This window comes from Lagopus leucura, unplaced genomic scaffold, assembly GCF_019238085.1.
Source record: "Lagopus leucura isolate 7727_CA_CO unplaced genomic scaffold, USGS_WTPT01 Super-Scaffold_100004, whole genome shotgun sequence".
NCBI classification, from domain to species: Eukaryota; Metazoa; Chordata; class Aves; order Galliformes; family Phasianidae; genus Lagopus; species Lagopus leucura.
Genome location: NW_024962264.1, coordinates 15,577,971 through 15,604,614, shown reverse-complemented (window position 1 = coordinate 15,604,614; position 26,644 = coordinate 15,577,971). Strand labels below are relative to the sequence as shown.

General features: G+C 38.5%; 1 protein-coding gene across 5 annotated transcripts in view; it reads left to right on the top strand.

The window, feature by feature from the left end:
- Positions 1 to 26,644, top strand: part of SNCA (synuclein alpha) — a 66,716-nt gene extending 40,072 nt beyond the window's left edge. For all 5 annotated transcript variants that reach the window (XM_042872232.1, XM_042872231.1, XM_042872230.1 and 2 more), the window contains 2 exons: positions 24,514 to 24,603; positions 26,019 to 26,644. In XM_042872232.1, the coding sequence (XP_042728166.1) occupies positions 24,514 to 24,603; positions 26,019 to 26,051 (123 nt within the window). In that variant the 3' untranslated portion in view covers positions 26,052 to 26,644. The remainder of the gene's footprint in view (positions 1 to 24,513; positions 24,604 to 26,018) is intronic.

The following is a 26,644-nucleotide window of genomic DNA, read 5'->3' as shown; positions in this document are numbered from 1 at the left end:
CCTGTGATGCATTTCGATGTGTTCTGATATCTATCAGTGACTGCTGCAGAAGTTGAAGTGGTTTGTTCCATCATAAATTTCCTGAGACTTTGCACTGAGTTACTGAGGATTTGATAAGACCTGTTTCCCTACCTGTAGAGCTTATAATGTTTCTGCTTTGTCTATACATGTAAAATGCATGAGTTTGTTATGCTCTTGTTGTAAGCAAGTTGAAGGCTTTTGCACAAGTGAATACATCACAGTGTGAAGTATTCAGAATGTGGAAATTCATGGATATGGTTGACAGTGGCATGTAATCTTTGCTGCAATCCTTGAGAACCATTCTGCCCCAAAACTACTCCTATGCATGACAAGTTAATGCTTGATGATTTGTGCTATGTTGATCTACTTTTTAGAAAGTGGTAAGCGAAAACAGAGTCCAGTTCCCACAGTGACATCAGCTTTTAGGTAACTCAGCTGTTACCAAAAAAAGTAGCATTAGGAGAATACATGTATTGAAGCATTACAAGCAAGTGATGGGAAAATGGCTTGAATATAGGAATGTCTGAAGCTGTCTCCATTAGCTTTGTTTTTCTTTACATTTCTTTATATGATTTGAGTGGTTGAAGAATCTGTTTCCTCACTTAGTTCAAACATTACTTATCAGAAATGGTATGGCAACAAAATGATTAAGAAGAAGGTCTTAGTAGTTTCACTAAAAGTACCATGAGAAATTTCCTTTCATTAGTCTATGAAATTTGGGTTAGTAATGAAAGATTTTGTCAGTTTATTCCTTTTCTCAAATTGTTTTTTTCTTTTTACTGTGGGTTCTTAGACTGTCTATCATGCTGTGATGTGTGCTTAGCTGTATTTTGTTCTGTTCTTTTTTAATACCTAATTCTTGGATGCCAAATAGAGCAGTTATGTTCTATATTTAAATATTGTTTGTTCTAAAGAAACATTTAATAAGCAGGAGATAATTAAAAAGAAAAAAAAATTGCAGTGCTAATTTGAAAACTGTGGAAATGTGAATGCTGTGATCATTTTTTTTCCTTAAAACAATAAATAAAAATTTAGGGGGTGAAGGGGAAGGAGGAAGGAAGGTTAGTTTTCTCTGTAGTATTGTTGCAGAGAAATAGTGTATAGTGTTCCTTGTTTCTATTTTACGGGCAAGAAGAGCAGGACATCTGGTTTTCATTTGGGTGCAGGGAATGCCACTATAGGAAGACAGGGCAGCAGTCTTTCTTTTTATTTTATTTATTTATTTTTTTTTTTACCTGGGGCAGTGATTCAGTCTCATTTGGTCTCTTGTAATTCTTTATCTACTTACTAGTTGCTTGCTCCACTTACATGATTGCTCTCTAAAACATTTCCTTTGTTCCTCAGTCTCTCTTCTACAGCGAAGGATGAAATTTGATCATTGTCTGCAGGGTAATTGAAGACTTGGTAACACAGAAATTATATGGTGCTAGTGCTTCTTTATGTTCTTGGCTCTGTCTATACTTGCTGCAATGCTGTTTCCTGAAATGAAGATGCTTTCTAATATTGCTGCTTGTTTGCTAACTGCTCTCACTTCAGCTTTTTCTGGATGTAAGTTAAGGATTTTGGTGATGCTAGAGGGATCCATGTGATATAAATGATACGTAGTAAGCCTGGTAGCCTCACATTTTGTATTTTATTATAATAATAAAGATTTCAATAGTATAAACCAAAGAGATAAACGATGATTCTACTCATGAAAATCTTGCAGCTGTAAAGCCTGATAGAAAGGCTTTTAGAAAACAATGCCTGTGACTCTGGACAGTTTACTTAATTCCAAGCACTTCAACCTCATGTGTTTTTGACTGGTAAAATATAAACTTGGAACTATGGCAGTGTAATAGAAGTTGGTTTTATTTTTAGAAAGATGCTGAAGTCTGGGTGTTCAGTGATGAATGAGCTTAGAGATGACATCTGAGCACGTGTTGGTGACCACTGTTAATAGTAGCTGTTGACGTGATTTGTAGTAAATTAAGAGAATAGATTGCTCGTGTCATATGCTTGTCTCCTCTCCCCAACATCTATAGTGACAGTAGCAGCTGGAGGTGAGCAAAGCGGATGATCTCATAATCTGTCCCCTCTCTAAGTTTTAAAATTAATGGTTTGAAAGTAAGCACGGTTTAACTGAGTGCGTCAGATTATCTGCACTGACATCCAAGAAGGCCTGATTTTTCAGAGGACTAACTTCCTGTTTTGTGAGAATTGTTTCTGAAAGCTGTCTCATTTTAAATATCCAAATACTCTCTGATAATTCATCCACAAGGATGAAGGAAAAGGAAAGCAAAAGATAAGTGATTCTGAGAACTGCCTCCCACAAATGAGGCTGAGAAAAATGCCACGTTTTGTTTCCTGTGAAGTACCATGTGTATGCTTGTGTTGGTTCTTCAGTGTGACTGTGTTAATTTAAGCATGTGTATGCCAAGTCCTAGGCGGGATCAGGACATCATGGCTGGTGTTAAAACAGGGTGAGCTAGAGGACCACTCAGTTGAAACTGTATTTGGAGCTTTAAGTGATAAGAAATGAAGAATTCAAAAACCTGAGAAGCTGAGCCTTAATTATTTAATCCTTCAGTTGATGGAAGTTGGGTGATGCTCCCTTGAGTGCTGTTGGTTATGTTAAAATCCATCAGCTATGATAGCATGTAGTGCAAGAAATAATATACTTGACAGTTCTCTTTTTCTCACTTGGCTTCTCAGTCCCTAGCGCTGCATGGAATTTAAGAACTGGCACAAGACTCTGAAGTGCCCTTATTAAAATTCAGACATAGCTGACATGAGGGAAGCATCCTAGCATTCCATCTTGGCCTGAGGCACCTCACCACCTGTGCACAAGCTCCCATGGAAGCCCTGGATGCATGGCTATGTGAGGGTCTTCACATTGTGTTTTGTGTCTGGTGGATATGGTTGGTGATACGGGCCTTCCATGGCTTACATAGTCATGGTGCCCTCAAGTCTTTCAAAGATACAAGTTGTAACACAGTTGTAACACAGAGCAGCTCCTGGCTTCAGGTGATCTCTGCACTGAATGGGGTCCAAATCAGTCTGGGCTCAGTGTGCAAAGTCTAACTAAAAGCACCTGTGAGTAGCATGGCTTGGGCTGCTCTTCTCTGCCTGCCAGTTGAAGATGTGCTGATGTCTGGCTGGAGCTTCTTGTCTGGCTTGTGATTTCTTACAGTTTTTTTGAAGTATCAGGTTTTTTTGTAGTTGTGTGACTTTGATCCAGAGCTGAGAGCATAAGAAAAACATCCCGTACTATGAGGAGAGTGACTAATGGTTGCAATATTGACAATGCTGCTACTCTTGAGAAGCCTAAAGGAAAGCAGATGATGTTTCATGTTACTTGAGTGCTTTTCTTGCCTTCATATCTTTAGGATAGCCCTTCAAAGGGTATTACCTAAATTGTGGCTATTTTTTCCTACTAATGCCTTCCCACCCATCCCCAAAAAAGAAAAGCAGTTACTTTTTCCAAGTATAGAAGCATAGATTATTATGACTGCATTTGTTAGTGTCATGTCATGGTGTCTAAAGCATCTTCTTATGCACTTACTGTTTGCACTTAGAAGGCACTGGTTTGTATCAGCAGTATTTTATTTTTTCTTTTTAACTCTTCCCTCCACAACGTTCTCTTTTCTGAAGAGTGGTCAGGCACTGGACTGGGCTGCCTGGGAAGGTGGTGGAGTCACCAACCCTGGATGTGTTCAAGGAGCGTTTGGATGTTGTGTTGAGGGACATGGTTTAGTGAGAACTGTTGGCTATGGTTGGACTGGATGATCTTGTAAGTCTTTTCCAACTTGGATTCTGTGGTTCTGTGAAGGAAACAAATTTTGAATAAACATGGAAAGCTCTTGACTTCAGAACCATGGCAATCTCTGGAACTGTTTGGCTTTGTAGTGGTGCAAGGCTCATCACTCCCTGCTTCAAATGGACCTCACTAAGTAGTCTGTGAAATTTAGAAGTGGTCCAGAGTAGAGACTGGGAGCCAGTTCTTGCTGTACAGTTTTAGGAGAAAGCATCAAAGCACATCTTTTGCTTATGAACTTTACAGACTTAAAAATAGGTTCTTTCTCAGCAGTCACATTGCACTGGAGGGAATAAACTTAATACAGTCTAGTAACTGATGGTAAAGGAGAAGAAATGTCAGAGAAGCATTGGCAGATCAATACAACCCCAGCAAGGTTAAATTTGTCTCTGAATGTATGGGAAGTATGGACAGATTTGATGTGTATGTGAGAGGTTATGATAGAGGAGCTGATTATATTTAGAAGGCAGGGACAAACTGGCATTGTTCTCCAAGCAACTTTGTCCCAAGTGTCAACACAGCTTTTGCTGTTTAAAAACACAGAGGTTTAAGGAAATGTCTCAGTATGTCATACTGGTGAAATAACTATATTAATGGGTGTTGTTTCTGGCAGTCATATCAGGTAAAGACAGACTGGTTTTGTGATACGAATGTATAGAATTACTCCAGACAAATTTTCCAGTGGAAACTCAGGGTAAGACTTCTGCATAGTGATTTCACTGTGAATTTTGACAAGCTGAGCCTTTAGAGTTAATTACTTTGTTAAATTCCTATGTAGGAAGACAGCTATTCACAAATTGTTGGATATGGACTAGTGAGTAGTGTCAGACTGCCATGAATAAAGCGAAGAAATTTGTTATGGGAGGGGATAAAAAAAAAAAGTTTAACTTGAAAACTGGCGATCTCCTTTAGTATTTTGATGAGTACAGTAGTGTGGTAAGAGTTCCTAAATACCTCATAGGTAGTTCACAAAGATGTCTTGGGGTCAGTTTAAATGTAAAATCTAAATGGTGGAGCAGAAACAGTGATACTCCCTGAATGAGAGTGTTGAGAGTTCTCAATCTTATCTGGTCAATAATGCATTTTGGCAGGCTTGATCTACCAGGAGCTGTGATGCAAGAGGTCCAGCACTGACCATTTAACTTGGTACCAGGATAGGCAATCTATTCAGCATATGGAAAAGAGAAGCCCAGTCACTGCCGAAGTTCGAGCTTCTGCAGCCAGGATGTGTTCTTATGTAATGGCGTGGGACCATTCATTACAACAGATTGGTACTGGCTGGACACCAGGTGAGAGCTGGCCTTGGTGGATTGAAAAGCATGGTGAGACTGGGACTGAGGCTCTAACTGAGGGGGCAGTGACCAGAAGAACCAGGACTTTGAGAAACAGGCAACAAATCATAAAACCATTAAGGCTGGAAAAGGCCAGTAAGATAATCTTGTGCAGCCATCAAATGGTTGCTGGGTTTGCAGTCTGTGATCATGAAGCTTAAAAAACAAAAACAAAAACAAAAAAAAAAAAAAAAAAAAAAAAGCAGAAGGGAGAAGAAAATGTATTTCAGGCAGAAAAACAGACTTTCTAGAAGTGAGCCTAACTGAATTGTTGGGATTTTTGTCAACTGTGGGCAGCCCCTTTTGGTGATGAGCTGAGGTCTGAGGCTGCTGTCTGACAGTGAGATGCCATCTGTATGTAGCATCAGTGAAAGTATGTTGTTTTCTTTGCTCAACCTCTTTGTGCCAGAAAGGTATTTATTTAGGGACAAACAAACACTTTCACTGGGAAAGCTGTTGCTGCTGTCCACCTGAAAGAAATAAAGCAGTGTTTCCAAGACATGAGCATTAGAGAGATGAGAATAGAGAATTACTCACTGAACCTCGTATATCCAGTCTTAATTGTGCTATAGGATTTTGTCTTGATTCTGACAGTCACTGGCAAGAGGTAAGCTTTGCCCTTCCTTTACAGAGTGAGCCATGCAGATCTGTGCCTTTGGTTTGGCTGATACAAACTGCATGAGCTGAAATAAACTCTGTGAGAGCTGGTGCCCATAAGGAGAAAAAACTGTTTCACTTAGGTCCAGACTACTTCATCAGTAAATATATATTTTCATGCTCAGAAGGCAATTTATTTCCATCTGTCTTGCCTGTCACACTGCAGGGAAATATTTCTGAAATTAAACTTGGCTAGTTGCTTGTTGCAGAGTGACAGCTGAATAACCAGTTGATGCCATAAAGCCTTCAGGTAGAGCAGTAAATATTGTGGCCTGACTGTAGGACACAAAGCCAGTATTAATGGAGGCCAAAAATATCTGAAAAAATCTTGGTGGGGTTAAGACAAACTTTTCTGCAATGTTTTAGACCAAATATCTAACGACATCTGTGTTTTCATACTTAGTTGCTATGAAGTCTACATCTCTCCCAAACATATGTACATTGCTATTGTCTTTTCTTCCTTTGAGTTTATGCACTAGAAAGTCTAAGATGAGCATTAGGGCTGTATACACTCAGGTTAATAGTCTGGAAGTGGAGATTGCTGATCAGATTTTAAAAAATTAAAATACCTTTTTTAAGGTTTAAAACTGTCTCATTGAAAAATAAAAACCAGTTATAGTGGAATGAGAAATAGTTACTGAGAAGGGAGACAGAAGATTTCCATAATGTTAGTATTTTTTTCACAATGCAAAACCAAGGAAGTGATGAACAGCAGCAGTTGGAGCCCTCACAAATGGACATGAACATATTTCCTTTCCTAGGATCATTCTCATCATTACACCTGATGCAAATTACTCTTTCTTCAGCATTACAGAGGTTTATCAGCTTTAAAATACTGACTGTTCTTTCATGAACTTCTGTCTATATATTCCTTAACATGGACTTTCATCCTGATAGAGTTTCTTTGGTTGTGTCCTCTTCCATGTTATAAACTGAATTTAGCATGTGTACAGCCAAAACTATCAGTTGCTGTTGAGCAGGATCTATCTGTTATTCAGAGGGGAAAAAAAAAAGTATGCTTGTTCAGAACAAAGCCTCCTCTGAGAATGATCTACTTACAGTGCAGGCATACAACGTCAGCTCTTTGTTGTGTACGTATACTGAGAGAAGTCAAATGAGACAGTGACTGACTGATCAGCCCTTCTCTGAAAATGTATCAGTAGCTTACATTCCAGTTAGTTTTTATATCCAACTGCTCAATTAGAACTACATAAAAATCTTACTTAACAAATTTTGCATGTAGATCTACAATAATTTATGGAAAACTACAGTCAAGATAGATAAACAGTGATTGATCATGGTAGGAAAGTCAGTGCAACTGCTCTGATATATACCTGCTGAATATATGATTTTCAATACTTAGAGAAGATAAAATATTAAGCTGTATGTCAAGTTGTTATACAGCCTTGATGCATCACATACATATCAACCAAATTTCTTGAGCTACTGTGTCTTAGCTCTAATTTCTATATCAAATGATTCATTGATCAGTGTAAGAAGTTAGAAGGGAGAATTATTTTGTTATTCTCAGTGGTAAAGCCTCTTGGGATGTCAGCGTGACTGAGAGTGTTTTGAAGTTTCAGCAGAGGACAAACTGACAGCCTGACTTGTGGGTGAATGTAAATTTACATGAGTTATACATATGGTTTTGCTAACAGTGTTCTTTACCCTAGGGTTTGTTTGTGTGAAAATTGTTTCGGTGTACAGTGTGAAGCCAAGTTATTCTGTGGTTAGTAATAGAAATAAGTCATTTTTTCAAATAAAGTAAAATGAAGTTATTGCAGAAATAATTAAGAAACAGTTAATTGAAATTGAAAGGAGTGTAAAGAAGAAGCGGTGAATCTAATCTAATATGTTTGCTGTGAGGGAATAACATATTAAATGTGTGTCTCCTGCTAGTAGGAGCATTTATGTTTATCTTTGATTGATGTTTGCCAGCACCAGGCTGAGGTTAGGGCTACAACCATAGCAGACAGAAGGGAACAAAGGAGGAGTTGGCATAGTGTCACAGGGTGACCAGGGAGGATTTGGCTCCTAAAAACCCTCAGAGCTATATAAATATTTTTTAAATTGCTTATGATGCTGATGTTTGCTTTCTAGTTTATCCTACTCATTATCAAAAAGAAAAGTCCTAGCCAAGCAGTGCCCAATTTCTTGTACAGTTGAGATAGCATCATGATAACATTGGGAGAAAATAGCAATAGTCCATTACAAGTAAACACTCGTCTCCACAAATTAAAATGTTTTTTTTTTCTGTTTGTCTCATTTATATAGAGCATTCAGCACCTTTTGGAGTATGCTTTAAGGGATATTTTTTTTCTTCCTCTTCTGTATTTGCAGTACAATGCCCTCGTTATTTATTCTAGGTTTTTCACACTGTTGAATGAGATAGTGGCTTTTCTGCAGGAAGGTTAGACTAGGCAGTGATGTAGAACTATATCTCTCCACAAGCATGTCACCTGAGGTGACTGCCTGGCCATTCACCAGGTTTAGCAATCACATTTTAAAAGCAGTATTTTGGCTGATGATAAATATCCAGGAAATGCCCTGAAGTGGGCTCATGAAAGAAAGGCTCATGATCACAAGATATTTTGTGTGAATATTAAGTGTCATTGCCAACATCCTGCTCTGAGGTGTCCAAATTCCTTCCCTGTGTTAACGCTCAAACTTAAATTGTTCATAAACTGGCGATTCCAAGAGGGTTTGAGCTCTCTGCAAAACCCAGCATGCTTAAGCTGATTGGTGAGAAGTCTGAACGGATGCTTTACAATGAGGATGAGTCATTAACATAGCAAGCAGCTTGCAACCAGGAACAGTGGAAAGTGTGCGTGTGAGAGAGTGAAGAAGCCACCTTGACTTAGGTTATGAGCAAAGGAAAACCTAGCCAACAGAGTGAGTTGAGTCACAGTGCTCCCAGGTGCTTAATTTCAGCCCATTGGTTAAAATGAAAGAAATACTAATAGTGTGTGATTCATAGTATGGTAAAACGCAATCAAGTACGCTTCAATGGGATTGACATACTTAAGTGCTTTTAGTGTATTGCTGCCAACAGGACAAGCATCCTATGTTTCAAGATTGTAGCATTGATTCTGCCACTATTTGCAAGGCACTTAATTACTGTGCCATCCTTCGAAGTTTATTTCATGAAAGTCCGAAAGATGTGCACATGTTCTGTGCAAACAGATGGCATAGTTCACAGAGTTCACAGCCCCATCTTGTGTCTGCTTGTATTAATTGTCTTTTCATTGAAGTTGAATAGAAACATAAATTTTTAATTATAGGATTTTTTTGAGAAATGGGCAAGTAATGATACATTGTATTCATGTAAAGAAATGAGTATTGTACTTGAAAGTGACTAAACATTCATGGAAAAAATATTCTCTTTCTGACTACTAAATATTTAACAGGCTCTTGAATGATCAAAGTCCCTTTTATAATTTTAAAGTAACATGATAAAAATGAATTTAAATTCTCTCGCATCTGCTTTTGTGACATCAAGAATATGAGAAACCATGTCAAATGCTTGAAATCCTCCCACTTCCGTGGGAGTCACTGTACTGATACAAACCAATTTAGAACACGTTATGCCTGCTATAAACATTCAGTCTAACTCAGTTAGGAAATGGGAGTATCACCCACAAAAAAGGAAATGCTCTGGAGCATTTTTCTTTTGCGTGAGGTGATCACCAGCAGTATAAAAAAAAACAAATTCAGTCTTAATTGGTTTTGCTTCTGCAGTAGTAATTGGAAAAATATTGTCTTGCATTCCCTTTCCAAAATATTTCTCTGACTCATGTTAATTCTTTAACACAGTGTCTTGAAACGTGTTAGGAATACACTTTACTTGAATGCTTTCCCTTTATATGTGAATCAACAAGCTTCTTTTGCATAGATACAGTAGACAAGTTCTCTTCTCATTGATTTAATTGTATAACTACAGGTGAATGGATGTTGAGCCTGTCCATCTCACTAGATAAAAATTTACATCAGATTTCAAAGCAGTGTCACAGTTTATATTAAGTGGTATGATTTTTGGCCAGTATGTCATTCAGTAGCATGATTCCTCATTAAATCCACTTGCTAAATAATGTTTTTTTTTATGAAATAGTAAATGCAACAACCAGCTTCAAGCTGGACCACTGAAAAAGTGATAATTCAGTGACAGCTGTTGAAGTACCCCCTATTATGGGGTCATGCATATATTTGTTGTCAGATAACTGGAACAAAAATTAAGAGAAATGATTTAGAAATTATAATTAAAAGATAAGAAAACATACTGACAAATGTTATTTTGTTTATCACAGGATCATAGAATGTTTTGAGTTGGAAGGGACCATAAAGATCATGTAGTTCCAAACCACTAGGTGTAAGCAGCAATGCCTCCTATAGATTAGGTTGTTCACAGCCCCATACAGGCTGGCTTGAGCATTTCCAGGGAGCGGGCATCCACAACCTTATTAAGCAACCTCTTCCATGGTCTCAGTACCTTACAGTGAAGAGTTTCTTCTTAATAGCTAGTCTAAATCTCCCATCTTCCAGTTTAAAATCGCTTCCTCTCATCCTGTTGCTATATGCCTTTACAAAAAGTCCTTCCCAGCTTTCCTGTAGGCCCCTCCAAGTACTGGAAGGTTACTGGAAGGTCCTTCAGGAACCTTTTCTCCAGGCTGAGGATCCTCAGTTCCTTTAGCCTGTCCTCGTAGGGGAGGTGCTCCAGTCCTCTGGAACTGCTCCAACAGCTCCATGTCCTTGTTGTGCTGGGGGCTCCAGAAATAGAGACAGTGTTCCACTTGTGGTCTCACGAGAACAAAAAGTCAAAGTCACTTCGCTCAACCTGCAGGTCATACTTCTCTTGATGCAACCCAGGATACTGTTGGCCTTCTAGGCTGTGAGTGCATGTTGTTGGCTCATGTTGAATCATTCATCAACCATTGCTCCCAAGTCCTTCTCTGGGCTCCTCTTCAGCTATTTTTCACGCAACCTGTATTTGTACTTGGAATTGCTCTGACCTAGGTGTGGGACCTTGCACTTGGCCTTGTTGACTTCATGCAATTGACACAGACCCACTTCTTAAGCCTGTCCAGTCCCTCAAGATGGCATCCCTTCCTTCTCTCATGTCAACTGTACCACACAGCCTAGTGTGATCTGCAAACTTGCTGAGGGTGCACTCAATCCCGCTGTCCATATCACCTGCTAAGATGTTAAATAATACCAGTCCCAGCGCCAATCCCTGAGTAATGCCACTCATCATCAGTCTCCACTTGGACATTTGAGTTACTGATTGCAACACTCTGAGTGCAACCATCCAGTCAACTCCTTATCTAGTGAGTGCTCCATCTATCAAATTCATTTTTCTCCAGACCAGAATTTTTAACCAGAATGTCATGCGGGACAGTATCAAATACTTTGCATAACTCTGGGTAGGTGATGTCCATTGCTCTTCCTTTATCCACTAACAGTGTAACTCCAGTGTAACACCAAGTTTGTCAGGCATGACTTGCCCTTGGTGAAGCCATATTGGTTACCACCAAACCCCTCATCTTTATTTATAATCCAAATTTATGGCAAACTATACTTTTTGCCTCATATTACACTTAATAATTTTATAAATTTGGCTCAGTTTTAAAATGATATTTGTGCATAAACTGACCAGCTGGGCATCTAACTGATAATATTGCTTGAGCATTTGCAAACACTTTGGCATCTGGCTGTGGTACCATGCAAGTGTGTTGCTCGCACTTAGTTCTGCATAAGTAATTCTCAAGGTATGGCTCTTGTTATCTAAATTTTCACCACGCAAACTGTGTGCAAAGAAATTTTTTCTGGTGGTAACAGGTTTTGTGTTGCTTTCAGATTGCTAGGAGCCATGTTGGAAATGTACCATCATTTTCTGAAGCATGGAGTGGTTTTGGCAGCCTTTTTTCCATCATGCTCAGGACTGAAAAGCTCTGTAAAGCTTTAATATATGAAAGGGCTGTAAACAGTGAGAATCTAAATGCTGAAGATGTTTTATTGCTCTGGGGAAGTACATTAATCTTGATTCCAGGAACTGCAAATGTGAGTTGTAGGATAAAAGATTGTATCAACTATAGTTTGAAATGTATGAACTGCATGTTATTTCAGTTCCTCCTCAGCATTTTAACTGAGCCCCTTCATTAATATAAAGTAAGTTTGGGTCATCATCCTCATTGGCATGACATAAATGAAATTGTTCTTCATTTCAACTGAACTTCTGTAAATCACATGTGATTTATAATTTGGAGTAAAGTGGTCCAGGTTTTTTGATTGGGTTTGGTTTGCTGTTTTCTAGTTATGCTCAAAGTGAAGGGTATAATGAATGCAATTGCTGTGCTAGTACTATTTCACTCACAATTTCCTGGCATAAACGTGGTTTGTCTGTTGTTCTGGAAGTAGTGAACAGAATTCATGTTTTGCCTCAACTGCTATTTGTGCACCGTCCGTATGGGGAGCATGCATCATTTTTTCCACTTAGGTGTTCAAATAGTAGTGGGGTGATGGCTGTATTATGATTAGAGTCCCTGCTTTCAAGCCATAAAGGCAGCTGTGGAGAAAAGAACATTTCCCTTTTGTGACACTCCATGTAGCTGTGTGACCAACTGATATTTGTGAACTGTAGCCATTTGTGGTGATTGCTTTGCTCTGTCACTGCGCTTTTACACCAGTTCATTCCCAGATGCAGAGATCTCAGACTAAAAGATGAATTTAATAAGCTACTGTGTCTAATAACAAGGAGTGACTGGAGGGAAAGTGTCATTCTAACAATTCTGACAACTAATTTTTCATGTTTCTTTGACTATTTAAGAGAAGTTATCAATTTCAAATGCTTTGACAGAGCTTATCTATAGATGGCTCTTTCTGGTAAGAATGGTGCTAGTAACAATACTGTTATGGAACTCCATCTGTGGCTGAAGAGATCGTTAGTCCACATAGTGGTTTTCCTGCTTTACAGGTAGATGGGGCTTGCCCTCCTCCTCTAGCAGAGTGGCATCTGACCTACTTGACTCCTTGCCAAATGCCAAGCAGCTGCATCCCGACTACATCAAGAAGTACCTTATGTGCATCTGTGAAACAAGCATCAGAGAGACAGAACAGCAGATGCTCAGTAGGTTAGCAAACTGTGCTGTATGAACAGAACCAGGCTGCATAGTCCAGGGAAGAGGAGACTGAAAGGAGTTAATGATATCCTTAATTAAATAATCCTTGCTTTCACAAAACTTGCTAATGCTAACAAAACATACATGATGCTAAGCAGAACATCCCTTATCTACTCAGGAAGCCCAGTATGTCTAGGTCAGTGTGGGTGCCCTCTCCAGTGTATCTCTCTAAAACTGCCAACTTGAAAAAAACACAAGAGGAGGGCAGCTAGTGGTCATGAAGAGGAATATTGCTTGCTTCATCTCTGAGGGTCTTGAGACCCCCACCCCATATGACTGAACATGTGCAAGGAGGTGAGACCCTATGTTAATGATTTTGGGAGAGGGTATTGAGTATGTATGTGTATACTCACCAGGGAAACCTTTTGCACATGTAATACAAGTGATATATATAAGCTGAAGTTCTTTTTTTCAAGGTATGCATAGTTAGGGCAAAGATATCCCCTCATGCATCCAACATAAAGAGTAAAGAATGCCTACTTAATAATACCACTGATTGGAATTAGTGACTTCATTCCTGAATTTCAGATGACATCAGGATGGTCCATCTTGTATCAAACAACTGCTAAAAGAGAAAGGGAATTGTGTTCAGTGGAAATAGTTCTAGAAATACTGGTATTAGGACCAGGAATGGATGCAAAGGAGGTTGAGGTTAGGCACAAGGTAAACCACTACTGGTAATAGCAATTGAGGGCAGGAACTAATCATGATCATGCCATGGAGTTTTTGTAACAAGAAGCTTTCCCAGACATCAGTTGGGAGTGATTTAAGTTATGTTGAACCTACTTGAAGCAGAGGTTCGAGTTAGAAAACACCTGAAGACCCTTCCAAACTTGCACTACGAAGATATTCTATATATGGAGGAGTAGTAAAGACTCCTATGCTATGTATCACTTTTGGAAGAGCAGAAGATGTCTGAAAATACGTTCATAAAGATGGGCTATTCTCCAGGGGTACAGGTCTGACCAGGCTTATACTGACATTGTAAAAGAAAGATTTAGTCTGGGAAAGGTCATTTTTACCTTGAACACCATTCTCATACAATCTGTAAGGCAGGAGAATTCAATCTGATCTTTCCTTTATATAAGTCAAAAGAAAAAAAGATAACAGTAATGAAGTCTAAGGAAGAGAAAAAGAAAAACAGGAATACTCAGCTACTGTGTGTTTAGGATCCTAGTCCTTTAGGACTCTGCTCGTCTTCTATGGTTTTCTAAGTAAGATTTATTAAATAATACTTTCTACTTGTATAAGTAAATTGTTCCTACTTTTACTGGAAACAAGAGTTTAGTTTGTTTGTGTTTTGTACCAGTGAGATGACAAGTAATCCTTCCCAATGCTAGTGAAAGCTCTGAATAGTTCAGATGCTTAATTTCAGATTAAGCTAAATTTTGGAGGAATATAAATTTGATAACACAGGTCAATTCTGTAGTCATTTGTAACATTTGATTTGCTGTGAATAACATTCTGTGAATCAGTTATGAAACATCTGGATGTGACCGTGCTGTCACTAGCTCTCCTTTCATCCTCACAGAGAGTTAACAGCAAATGAGTCAGTGCTGGTTGCATTTGCTTGCCTATTCATACCCTATCCTCTTTCCATCTCTCATGGAGCCATCTTCCTCTTTAGTTAGATATGTTCTGTTTCAGAACAGGTCCCTGTGAGATTCAAGGTGCTCCTTCCAGAGTGGACATGTGGGTGGAGATCTGTCCCATCCTATTCCCCAAAACTGCCTGTCTGTCTGTATTAGCTATAAAGAGACTGATGTGACTGTTCTTACATGGATATGGCACAGTTCTAAAGTCAACTTGGATGAGAGGGTACTCCACTCAGAGTTGTGATGACCCAGACATCATACCTAAGTTCCTCATTTCTCCATTTCCTCATATTCCACTTCAGTGGGACTTTATCTGAAATGCATTTGATCCTGCATTTATAATATTTTGCGTTTTGGAAAGTTCCGATTAGGTGAAAAGCAAATGGGATTTTATTCAACTCTATACCTGCTCTCATAAGCACATCTGTGCTTGTGTGTATGCCTGTGTGTGTGCATTTATACTTAATTTTTTTTTAATATGAAGTTTGGCAACGCATCAAAGTTAGAATTGAATAGTTTCAGTTGAAGGGGACCTACAAAGTCAATTTGGTGCATGTTACTGAAATTGCTCAGTGAAAACACTCATATAAAATGTATGTGGTACAGAATTGAAATGCATACTGTCTGCGTGGCAACGTGTAACAGTCAGAGATAGTGTTGTTCACCGTGCTAGAGGATTGCTGGTCCTGCAGCTCAGTACAGGGGGCTTTTTGTAGATAAACACGTTTCAGAGATTTTTCTTTTAGATAATACTATTTATTATAATATCTGTAGGAGGTAGAAACCTTTTTAAAATGAGCTTGTTCTTCTCATTTAATTTATTCTCTTAGTAAAGAGAATGTGTACTTGAGGAACTTGTACAATTAATTGTGGAATTTATCTGCACTAAAAATTTATGGGATGTTGGAATGCGATCATGATCTTTAAGTGGTCTTCAGTAAAGTGTAACTTTGAAGCATAGACTGGGACTATTCTATTTTAAATAATCTTTACCAACATAAATTCTGACAGAGACATGTCTGAACATAGTTGCTTGTTTCTATGCTGACTTTAAAGTCATTGCTTTAGTTAATATGATCAATCAATATTATTTAGTATTATGTTCCAATTTGTTCTAATCTAATAATTATGTTCTATTTAATGAAGACAGAGCTCAGGTGTCACACGTGGAGGTCATTCTTGATAAATTAATACAGATCAGAGAATCCTCCACTGTGTAGGGGTCAGATGGGTTTAGCTAATCCCATACAGCTCCTATAGCACACCGACCTCTTAAACACTTAAATTAAGGTGATTCCTTTAGGACTGTACGAACCTAATTCACTTCAATTTTCCTGCCAGGTCCCTTCATCTTTCCTCCCTATTCTAAGACATGATCTTCCTGCTGTTCTCCTTTGAGATCTCCCAACACCTTTCTTAACACACATACTGCAGCCTGCAGTCTGTATTCAGGAAGCATGCTTGTAATTGTCCTAGACAATTACCCACTACCCTTGTTAAGACTTGAGAGAATGGTCTGCCCTTTTTGCAATAACATGACATTGTTGGCTAATGTTATTCCTTGACTTCATAATTCTTTTTTTGTGCACAGTTTGCTTTCCTTTGCTTTGATGAGTGCCTAAGTGCAGCATTTTAACACATTGAGCTGCATCTTAGCTATTTCAGTCACTTGTTCAGTTTTGTCCTGATAGTTTTGAATTGTAGTAACATCACTAAAATAAATTTAGGGTGTTTATTTTCCCACTTTAATGCTGAAGATCAAACATACAGTAAGTACGGACTTCAGTATTTCTTCCAAATCCTTAATGAATGTGTTAGTGTTATTGAACACAGGGTGTCGTGAAATTATATGTGATAGAGACTTCCATTTTGAGAATTATCTGCTTGAGTGTCTGTCATCAACACAGCTACTTACAATCACTCTAAAATGTTTTTATTGACCTATGCTTTTCTACGTTGTTCAGGAGAATGTCAAGTGTGACGTAGCAAAGCCTTTAGTAAAATAAAGTTATCTAACATACACAAGGAGAATCCTAGTGACTGAGGAGAAAAAAATAGTTTAGTTTGACTATTTGTTTTGATTTTGGCTTGAATTCATTTCTCTATTTTCTCTTTTTGGCTTCAAACAGTTTTTATTTGGGCATTTCTCTAGCCATTGAGCTTAGCTGATTCTTCTGTATTTCAGCTCCACTCTTTTTTCTTTTCATTGCAAAGATGAGTGCAAGTTGCCTTTTTCCCAAAATACCAGTCCCTCATTTCCATTCAGTAAAGCCTCAGGGATTTCTGTCGTATTACTGTGCAAGCAGGGCGGATGCAAAGCAGCCTTGGTCCCACAGGGTTCTGAGGAGAGTGCAGGCATCTCTGTCTGAGTTCATTTTGGGGAGCTCATGACAATTGCAGCACCTGCTAAGCTGTTTTGCATGGAGAGGAACAGAAGTCAGCAAGGACTCTTCTCACAGCCTCTAATCTTTCTCTTTGTTACTAAAGTAAAAAAGGGCTTGAGGCAGTGGCACTAACAATGTGAATATGAAGGTTTTTAAGGAAATGGAAAAATCTGATGTGTTTGTTCCTCTCAGCCTTCACTTCAATGATGTTGCTGAGAGAGCTCTGAAGTCTGTGCAGCTTTCACGAGGCCAGAGTAACCCTGGTCATTCTGAGAGTTTGGGGCTTTTCCACAGCTCTGCACAATGCCCCCTGATCTGATATTTAGCTAGCCCGTATTCCTGCTACTAAAAAAGAAAGACCTAGCTTTTTCTTTCTTTAGCAGTGCAGTTTCCACTGAGGATGCTTGATGTTTTCAGTGGGATTCATTTGGAATGTTCCAAGGCTGAAGAGGATAAAGCTGTGTGTAAAGCTGGGAGTGTTGTGTGTTCTGGATGCATTTGCATGCATTACAAATAGCACGCTGAGTCAGCCCCACACAACTGGTTATTTGAAGTCATGTATAACTAGTGCACTGGCTGTCACTTTTGAATGGGTGTCACTTGCTGGTCTGACATAGGTGATGGGCAGCTCCTGCCTTGTCAACCACGGACATTTCTTAACAAGTAACAAAATATCAGCACTTTTGACTTGGTAACTTTATGAGCCTTGTTACTGCAAAACACCTACCTGGGTTTTAGGAAATGTGATTGCTCACAAAAATATTCCTGTTGTATTCTGAAATGAGCTCAGCCCCATCTTTACAAATGGGGGATTTTAAGACGAAGAAATAAAATAAACACATTTTGTGTTGTATTGAAATATGATTTTAGGATTTTGCAGCAGTTCATAAACTTTTGTGAATGGTGTTTACACTCACTTGTAGACATCATGATAGATGTAACTACATTTAGGGAGTCATAACATTTTTTTCTTCTATCCAGAGGCCTCAGTCTTTACTGTTTTCACTTATTTGTCATTCTCACGATTCGCAGCATGAGTCCACGAAAATGTTGGACTCATGCTATTGCTCTGACATTTATCTCTTCTTCACTCACTCTATCTGTTTAAGGAGGACAATAGCAGCCACTTGTCACTATTTGTATTCTGAGTGATGCACTGGGACAGATAATTCCTTTACACTCAGGCTGCATGCAAGCATGGTGCTTTCTCCTCATTTTCTTCACCTGGGTGTTTAGCATAGGGTTAATTAAAAACATTTGTTTCTTTCTAGGCATTGCGGTGGTACATTTGCTCTCTGTGTCCTGCTGCCACTGGAATAAAATCACCAGACTGCCTCTAGTGCTGTGTCATTCACAGCTGGGGCTTCCAGCCATGTGCAGCATCAGCTGTTGTAGCCGGTGGGCAGGGACTTTAGGGCATCATAAACTAAACCGGCAAGCTGACCCTTCAGCTTTGCACAGCGAATACATTAGGACTAAGAAAGCAAATGAATTAAGGCCATTTTAACACATCTTTCTTATGCGCGTTGTTTGGTATTTGCTGTTTTGTTAAAGGATTTTTCACCTTTGAGGTAATTTGGTCTTTATGGTCAAAATAACTGTAAAAGATGAGTTATTAAATGGAAACAGCAGTTACTGGTTCACTTAGCTCCAGTATCCAGCCCCTAAAATAATCTGACATTTGGTGGAAAAGAAAAAATATAACTGATTTCCTTTTCAAAGGGGAATTTTAACCTCACTGGCAGAGCAAAATGCAATTCATCTTGTATCAAGAGATACATTTGGACATCAGGCAAAACAACTGAAAGATAATCTTTCATTCAGGAATCCCCAGATTTTCCTTATTAACTATGTAATGAAAATTACGTTAGTGAAGCTCCTGCAAGTGCATAATAAAAAAAATGAGATGGGTTTTTACCATTCTTAAGGTAGCCCTGCTTAATTACAGGTTGTAGGAACAGTCAAAACCTAACCAGGCACCTGAACAACCCTGTGAGCAGGGGTCTGGACTCCAGTGGTGCCTTCCTACCTCGGTGAACAGTGGGACTGACCTCCCAAGCAGTCTCCTCTTGACAGAGTAAGCATTAGAGGAGCAGTCTCTTCTTGACAGAGTAAGCATTAGAGGAGCAGTCTCCTCTTGACAGAGTAAGCATTAGAGGAGCAGTCTCCTCTTGACAGAGTAAGCATTAGAGGAGCAGTCTCCTCTTGACAGAGTAAGCATTAGAGGAGCTGACAGATGGGTATGAGAGCTGTTCAGTTGCAGCCTGAACTAGTGATTGAGCACCTGGTGAGGTGGCATAGCCAGCCCTGGGAACACAGGTGTGAGCAATTCACTTGCACGACTAGGGTGCACCCCTCCTTAATCTCATTTACAGGCTGGCAAATGTAAGGAAATTCTCTACTTGGAGACTACTTCCTTCTAGGAGTTTTTTAATGGGCCCTAACCTTGGGAGTGGGGTAAACTTTTCCTTCTTTGGTATTGGATTCTGGATAATACCTTTCTTGGGTTATCTGAAAACTGGCTGAAGGCAGTTACACATGCTTATTTCCTGCCATGCAGCTTCTCTGTTTTACTTATCTCAGAATACAGAAGCGTTCCAGGTGGAATTACTCTCCAGTAATTATGAGGCTATATGTGATTGTAAGACTTTTTCAGGATTTATAATGGGAAAAAAAAGTGCTGATAACCCAGGGAGATAGTAAATTACAATACTTGCATTTACTGCCAGGTTAGGTTATAGTTATGCTGCTTCCATTTATAATATAGCTTTTGTCTCTGGCTTGAGATAAAATATTTTATTTATTTGTGATGAAACTAACTGAGCATTCAAAGACACATCACTGAGAAGACCAAATGTTACCGTTTTGCTACCTGGTGCTGCCTAAACTGCTGGAGCATGAGCAGACCAATTGATTTGTTTTCCAAGCGTAGACAATCTTCAACAATTTTCCTACTTCTAGCTCAAGAGTGTTATGTGAGTGAAGGGTGTAATTTTAACAAAAGGCAATGAAATAAGAGAAACCCTTTTGTTTACTTTTCCCTGGCTTATAAAAAGAAATGGCAAGGGAGGCTTTCTTAATGTTAGTTTAATATTGTATTGCAAATGTGGGTCAATTAGCACTGTCATGCACACTGCTTATCAGGGTTTGTCCCTATAATGAAGGAGGAGTCAATCGTTAGGCGCTATTGTACTAAATAATGTAATAAGTTCTACTTCATATCTGACTTCTACTGTTTTAGTATAGCAGTTGTGTCTGTTTAGTTTAGAACTGATGTTCGGGTTCATGCAGATATACAATTTTACCATGGCGTGCTGCTCTCTCCATTTACATTTATGTTGTTAAGTTCATTTACAAAGTGTTGTTAAATTGCTTGAGAACAGCAAATTTTGGAAGAGAGCCCTTCATTCCTGTAGAAAGTGAATGAGGGCTGGCAAGGCTGTCTGGTGGCAGGTAGGTCTTGGGCTCTCCAAGATTGATAATCTCAAAGCTTTGTCAAGGGAGGAATTCCTAAGTGACGTGATTCCAGAAGACTGGAGAATGCTGAAGTACAAGTCTCTCCCAGAGCTGCTTTATTTCAAAACAAGATACAGACAGGCACCTTGCTTATTCTTCAGGGAGGCCTCAGGGGGACAAGCAGGCATTCTCCTCACCATTCTTTTAATACCATGCCAGCAAAAAGTTTGAATTCCCAATTTAAAAATTGATTTCACTTCTCAGATGCTTAATGTTTAGCTTTTCGCATTTTCTACTAAAAGTTTTCCCTCTAGAGTTGCTTTTCTGTATGGTTTAAAAAGGACAAGTGGCAGCTTCAAGAAAATAAATCTTTTGTAATAAGATGAACATTGTTCTGTAAGGTGGCTTTCCCCTTCTATAATTAGATTGAGACATGAAAGTATTGATCACAAGAAAGCAAAATTGCATTGGTTTGTTTTAAAGGAAATAAGTAATGATATAAGGTGTACTGTAAGCGGCTCTGTGTTACTGGGGGAGGTTTTTTATTTTTGTGATGTCCTAACTTTGGAGAAAATACATGAGAGGCAGAGAGAGCAGCCATTAAAACTGATGTGCCACCTGTGTGTGCTACATAGTTAAATATAGCAGATGTGACCTTTAGTAACAGCATTCTCATCTGAGTTGCAGTGACATCGAGATGAGAGGTAGAGTTTCGCTTACAAAGGTGACAAGCCATTACTAGGCAGAGTTCCCTTGTTGGTTTGGTACTGTTAGTGAATTTGAAAAATACTGATGTTGTGATCTCTGTATTTTATTAGTGCTACTGGTTCTTCTATCTGAAGCCATACGTAATTCTTCATCCTGAACTTACCATTGGAATTCGATAAAGGAAGTTGGGAAGATAAATTCTGCCTCTTTTAATCACTGTTTCTCTGTAACTCTGATGGGCGGTTCAGAGGTTCCTAAAAGCAAGCAGCATATGAGCATTGAAACTCTACTTTGAAATTCTGCTGGCAAATCTTTTGCCTTACTATTACTAGCAGTTCTGGCAGTATCACTTGCTGTGTGTTTTCCTGCTGCAGATAACGTTGAACTACATTTTATTCTTCCTTGTGCAGCCGCTGGGAGAATTTGGGGCATACTTTCACTTGATGCACCAATTGTTAGCCGAAGCTGTTCTTGGGTGATAGCAGAAATTGAATGGCATTTTGGAATAAGAGTGAGAGCAAAAAGGAGCTGAAGGCCCTTAGATCTAATGCGTCAGATGAGGCAGCTTTAATATTTGCATCTCTCACACACAATTTAGCTATTTCAGTCAAAGCTTGTAGGGATTGAGTCTACTTCTCAGAGAAGTAACCAGGCATGAATTACTGTGAAAATATGCTTAAAAAATATGGTAATTAAATATTGCGCATCAAATAACCTCAGTGCTCAATTGGAGTTTGAGCATTTTGATAAACCAGGGTAGAACTGTAAGTAGTCCTGTTATTTTCTGATAGTTTTATGCTTGTAATGCTGCATGTCATGTTGAGCATCCAGAATAATTAATTCTGGAAAACACAGGGCTAAAGAAAGGTATTAGCAACTCTGTTTATCTCTGTCTTTTCAGTTACGGAATTTATTCACGTTGTCTGTGATAAATAGCAGCACAGACAAAAAAAAAAAAAACATGCTTTATAGTGAGCACGTGGGGTGGGAGCTGGGCAGAATACCATGCATTGGCTCTGCACAAACTGTTTTGCTTACCTCCACATGAAAAATGATGCCTGATACCATGTAGGAGCAAGGTTTATCTTCTTACTGGACCTTTCATGTTACACTGGTGACTTGTTCTAAATCTTTTTATGCTTGGGTATATATGAGAATTTCACCAGAAGACTGTGTGCTTCTCTTGCCTAGAGAACAGACGTGTCCTATTGTAACTTGTCTCAGAAAGGTAAATCAGTCAGTAGAGCTGCTAACTGATGCTGGTCACTCTTATAATAGTAGTCTGAAATAAGAGCGTGAGAGAAATTCACATAATAGAAATAAAATCTGCCCATAATGTGCCTGGAAGATGAGGGTTAAAGATGTCAACGTACAGGCAAGGGTGCCAAAGAAAAGATACGACCAAACTGAGGAAGAGCAGGATTTCTGGTGGGAAAGGTCACTATTGCTGCATGGAGAGATATAGCAAGCTAAGAATTGAGTATGACTGAGGACAGCTGGTTACGCCACAGAGAGCCTGGAATGAAGTAAATAGCCTTCACACTTCTGCTGATCCCTGAGGGGAAATGGTGAAAGGGAGTACCAGCTGAAAGAGGGAGCAGACTAAGTCTGAAAGTCAGTGCTAAGTGCTGTGTGAGAATATAAAAATGTGAAAGAAGAGTAATCATTTAAAAATTATATCTAAAGTGTGAGCGATGTGAGAAATAAAAGGTATTTGATACTGAGTGTCTGAAACTGAGGTTTTCAAGACTTAACTCTTTTTTCCTGCGTTTGTAGAGTTTTAACAGTGTAGACTTCTTAGTAGTACTGAATACATGTTATGACTATGATGTACAAAATGTTCATATGAAGAAGTTAATAAAGAAGACTATAAGGGAAAGGATAAAGATTAGGAAGTATCAAAAAGAGCAAAGAATTAATTGAATTCAGTTACAATGTTAGCGAAATTTTGGTCGTGTGCTAAGCGTTTTCAAATTCAATATGAAATTTTGCGTGTACTTCATCAATCTCAGTGTATCCTTGAGGTCTTGTAGCTCTTCATGAATTCGTCCACTTAAGGAAATGCAATGAAGATAGTTAATTAAGTTCAGATGTGCTGTATGTCTTCATATACTAGGAATTCATCCCGAATATTCTTCCCAACCACCACACTTGTTAAGGACCATGGGGAAGTGGTTTCCAGTGCTGAGCTACATGTTATAACATTGTAGATCAATGCGTGCACCTTTTTATTTAGTCTTCCCTCATGTTCATTCCAAATAATTGTTTGGCAGAGGGAAGAAAAAGTCTTAAATCCAGTTTTCCCAGTGAAGATAATATTTCTTCAGTAAGTAGTGCTCACTCCATGCCCTTCATCTGTCATAAAATTAAGATAGTCATCAGGAATCGTTAAGGGAGCATGACAAATAGTGCATTAAGGTAAAGAAGTTTTAAGGCCGCTTTTTTTGTGTATTACTTTGTATCTTCTGTTAAACTGGCAGAGGTGAGTTTCCAATTTAACTGCTCTTTTGTTCATTTTTCATCTACATCCTAAATTCAGTTTAGAGGAACTGTCCTATAAATTATGAATTTTGAAGAGTTTCCTCATTAGTCTTGTTTGTGACAGAATTAATTTTGTATTCCTTTCCACACTTCTAGCCTCAGGACTGTGGTTTTTTTCAGTGAATTTCTTCCTGAGTTTGTTAGGATTTTTCTAGTACTTTTCTGTGTAGATTGACAACTGCTATAAATCAGTATAGTCAAAATAGTTCCACTGAGATAATCTTCTGGTTTTCATATCAATTTTCTAGGACTAACTCCAGCAGTCTTTGTTCTGGTAAAACTTTCATTTCTTCTCTGTGACCTTCAGCATTAACAACTAAGGGGGATGAGTGGGAGGGGGCATTAGAAGTCCTTCTTTAATGGTCAATAACAGATCTCTAGAGAAGCGTGTAAGAAGTTGTGTGGTAGGCAGTGTCGTGTGTCATAAATATACTGCATACAGTGAGGTGCTACTCAACATAATAAAGGATTAAAACTATGACTCGTTAAGGGAAAAATGTTTCCCAATATCATTAGGTACTAAAACTGTAGGGAGGAAAAAGCATACAATAAATTACAGTTGTTCTTCGTTTGGCCACTTTGAAAAATAATATGAGAAGGGTGAAAACTGTAAAATGGAATAAAGGGGTAGGAGGATGAGTTATCTGCCTATAATAAAATACATAAAAGAATTACTGTTTTATTTCCATGTCTTGATGCTGTCAAATTCCTTTTGGCCTCCTCTTACTTCTGCATCACTTTATAGTCAGTATCCTCCACGTGGGGAGGTAAGATATGCTTTGGAATACAAGAGGGCAAGCAGTTGATCTGACACTTTATTATTTTCTTTTTCTCTCCCTGTTTTATATGTAGAATGAAGAAGGTTTCCTGCAGGAAGGGGTGGTGAATAATACTGATATTCCTGTGGATCCTGAGAATGAGGCTTATGAAATGCCTCCAGAGGTACATCTGTTGTGGTATTTGCTGTTCATGCCCATAGGAGAAAGGCAAAGACAGGGTACTGAAAGCTGGAGTTGCGTTAACGTGGCACAGACTGGTACTATGAGCTGCAGGGTCAAAGGAGAAATAAGTCTGTGGCCAAAATCTCTCTGAGGTGCAGTGCTGGGGAAAAAAAAAAATCAATTTCTTGAGGTTTAATGAGAAAATACTATCTTTGTTTCAAAACATGCATGCTTCACTTTTTGAGTAATCAGCAGTAACTTCTTCTCTTGATACGAACCGTGGAGAGAAACTTCTACCTCTCCATAGATTCTTCTAATAGGTTGGACATTTAATGTATTTCTTTGCACCATGCTTCGTAAAACATAGTTATTACATTTACAGCTTAATGCAAATATAGGAGTAAATTATTTAGGGTTTTGAGCTAATCCTGATTGTGCTCTCTGAAACTTTACAACAGTGTATGATACTATGATGCATTGGCATTTGGAGTGGCAGTTTTACAGTAGTGCAGATAATCAGGCTGAAAACCAGAGATGTTAGGCATCTAGAAATTGATGCACCTGAACTTTGAATGCTCTTCAGTTTTTCAGAGTATCTGCAGCACCTGGTGTGCTGTTCAAAGATTCTTCTCCTGTCCTAAGTGAGTTGACGTGGGCTGTCTCACGGAATTCTGGCAATGTCAATGGGGACCAGAAGAGATCATTTTGTAGTTCCGAGTGAGCTGAATCAAGTCCTGTAGTCACATAGATAATGAGCCTGAAAAAATGTATGTTAACAGCTCAGCACAGATATACAGTTTAACTGCCTCTATTGCTTCAGTAAAGCATGTAAGGAATGAAGTGTTTTGCAGTGGGCCTTTGTAAAACAGTTTGCACTCCTGATCCTTCAGAAAGAGACTCAATTCATCGTAAGCAGACTGAAGAGCCCAGTTGCATGCTCTCAAATATTTGTGATCTTTGTCATTGAAGAACATGTCCAATTGTTTTGCTGGATTCCGGCTTAAACGTAGCAGCTTGTTTCCACCCACATGAATGGGATTTAAAAAAAGTAATTAATTAATTAAAAAAGGATAAAGAGTAGTGTAGGTAAACTACAAACAGGTTATTTTTTGTGGTTTTTTTTTTTCCTTCTCTGCTGGGAATTAGTCACAAATACATTGCTGTAAGTCTTTGTGATAACTGTGAATGGTATGTTAACCACTGTAAAAGCTTATACTCCTGTTAACGCCACACTTTGTCAAATAGAGTATCTGGAAAATGGAACAAAACAGTAAATACTAGACGAGATTCTCATCACACACAAATCCTTATTTTTTTGCTGCATCCATTGTGACTAGGACAATCAGTAAAAGTTAAGATACATGTTAGGATATATTTGTCTGAAATTGTAGCACTGATTTCTGCTCTCCTTCATAGGAAGAGTATCAAGATTATGAACCTGAAGCATGAAAAATCTTTTCTTCCTTTATATCTCCTGAAATCTACTAACAAAGACATCCCATCCTGTACAAGTGCTGAGTTCCAATGTGCCCAGTCGTAAAATTTTTTTACAGTTTTTACAGTGTATTTTGAAGTCTTCCATCAGCAATGATTGGAGTATCTGTGACTGCATCCACCTTGTTTCAGCATTTCCCTCCTGCTGAAATGAAAGCTGGTTGGCAGGGTCATTGTTGTGCTGTGGATATTGTGGCTTCACTTTTAAAAGTTAAAAACAAAATACTAAATAAAAACACCTAAGTGTCTACTGCTTATTTCTAACTCTGTACATGTTTTGTTGATAGGCTGTCAGTAATTTGATATTGTTTATGATACGATTTTTATTTGTTTCCTATGACTATTATTTCTGTGCAGAAAAGACTTATTGTGAAAGCTTTATGTAAATGTTATGTATTATATATATAAAAAAGTAACTGAGCATGAACTATGCACCTATAAATATTAACTGTTGAAATCTTATTGTTGTGTGATGTGTTTTATTAACTTGTGTCTGTAAATAATGGTGTTCAACTGAAGCAAATAAAATGTAACCTGTTAAAAATGAA